This window comes from Diabrotica virgifera, chromosome 5 (genome assembly GCF_917563875.1).
Source record: "Diabrotica virgifera virgifera chromosome 5, PGI_DIABVI_V3a".
Taxonomy (NCBI): domain Eukaryota; kingdom Metazoa; phylum Arthropoda; class Insecta; order Coleoptera; family Chrysomelidae; genus Diabrotica; species Diabrotica virgifera.
Window position 1 is genome coordinate 97,468,857 of NC_065447.1, and position 1,748 is coordinate 97,470,604.

The following is a 1,748-nucleotide window of genomic DNA, read 5'->3' on the forward strand; positions in this document are numbered from 1 at the left end:
TACGGTTTATTTGATATTGCACTATTTATGGCTTTATTACTATATACTACAACTGTATGTTATAAAAAGAGAAATTTTTTTCCTTTGAGTAGATTATTCTACCTATAAGTACAAAAAAGGACACCGGTTATTGATAAAGAGGGGCCCAAGCAAGCAGTTTTAGTTCCGCGGTTAAGTAAGTACAGTTCACCAAGAATAGCTGAAAGTCTGAAAATAACCACGCCCATGATGCGCATTCGTCATCCGACGGATCTCTCACTGAGCGTTCACTTAATATCTACCGTTTGTAACGTGAACAAGTCGGTACAGTCTGCGAAACATTTTTTGTAAGTACGAACCGCAATGGAGAATCAATTTAAAATGAGCAAATTTTGTTTAAATCGAATCTGAAGGGAAAAGTTTTAAATAATCAGACACAGGAAGTGATAGCAAACGTGATTCATTTTATGATAAATGAAGCGAAAAACAATGAACCGTGTAGATATTTGAAAAAAGTGCAGGAACGTGTGGTATTGGTAACAGGTGTTAGTTTAAGCAGCGTTCAAAAAATTGCTTGGGAAATGCAATTAATTGAAGATGGCGAATATTCCTCATTTGTAACTCCAAACAAAAAGAGAAAAAAAAGCGCTTCAAAAACGTGCTTGGACGATTTTGATATAGGGCGTCTTCGACGTTATATAATGGATTTTTGTATAACACAAAAACAAGTCCCAACTGTGAAACGCATACACAGAACATTTGCAGAGGAGTACAACTATTCAGGTTCCATAGAAAGCCTACGAACAGTAATTAGAAAGATGGGATTTCGGTGGCGAAAAACCAGAACTAATAGAAAATTATTAATGGAAAAGCCCAATATTCAACATCTTAGACTGAATTTCTTACGTAGTATGAAACGTTACAGGAACACAAGTCACCCAGTTATATACATGGATGAAACATACGTCCATTCATCTCATACCTACCAAAAGAGCTGGTCTGATAGTCCAAACAAGGGCATACAAAAACCAGTATCTAAAGGACAGATGCTTGTGATAGTGCATGCTGGAGGTGAAAGCGGTTTTGTTAAAAACGCTTATCTGCGCTACAAACCTACTATAAAAACCGGAGATTATCATGATGCAATGAACTACGACAATTACAAAAAGTGGCTTCAGGATAAACTGATACCAAATTTGCCCCCGAACAGCGTTTTAGTGATTGATAATGCACCGTATCACAACGTACAAACTGAGAAATGTCCAACTATGTCTTCCAGGAAAGCAGAAATGCAGCAGTGGCTGACAACGCGAAATATTTCCTTTACAGATGACATATTGAAACTTGAATTATACATTATAAAATTACACAAACCTCTGTTTAAAACCTATGAAATTGACAAAATACTCGAGGATAAAGGACATTCAGTTTTACGGTTACCCAAGATATTATCCGGATTTGAATCCTATAGAGTTAGTATGGGCTTCTATGAAGCAATATGTCGCTGAAAAAAAAGGTCAGTTTTGATTTTAAATTAGTGAAAAGTTTGTGTGGACTGAATAAAACGATGACCACAAATGCTATGGAAATGGATACGAGAAAGGTTATAAATATCTCTTTTAACAAAAGGTACTGGTACAAAGACACCATATTTATGCTTCACCGGGACCGAACATCTAATTTCTATTTAGTATTGCAATAGACGATTTTATTACTACTTTATTACCCTACTGCTTACGCCCTTTTTCTCCGAAACCTTTTGGTCAATA

The 1,748-nt window shown here is 35.9% G+C and overlaps 1 protein-coding gene across 1 annotated transcript; it reads left to right on the forward strand.

The window, feature by feature from the left end:
- Positions 1–680: 680 nt before the first annotated feature.
- LOC126885412 (uncharacterized) lies at positions 681–1,487 on the forward strand. Its single transcript, XM_050651980.1, has one exon. It carries the CDS (start codon positions 681–683, stop codon positions 1,485–1,487), a length of 807 nt encoding a protein of 268 aa, XP_050507937.1.
- The last annotated feature ends 261 nt before the right edge of the window (positions 1,488–1,748 follow it).

Coding starts and splice junctions, on each gene's coding strand:
- LOC126885412 (XM_050651980.1), top strand. CDS start 681: ATGGATTTTTGTATAACACAAAAACAAGTCCCAACTGTGAAACGCATA.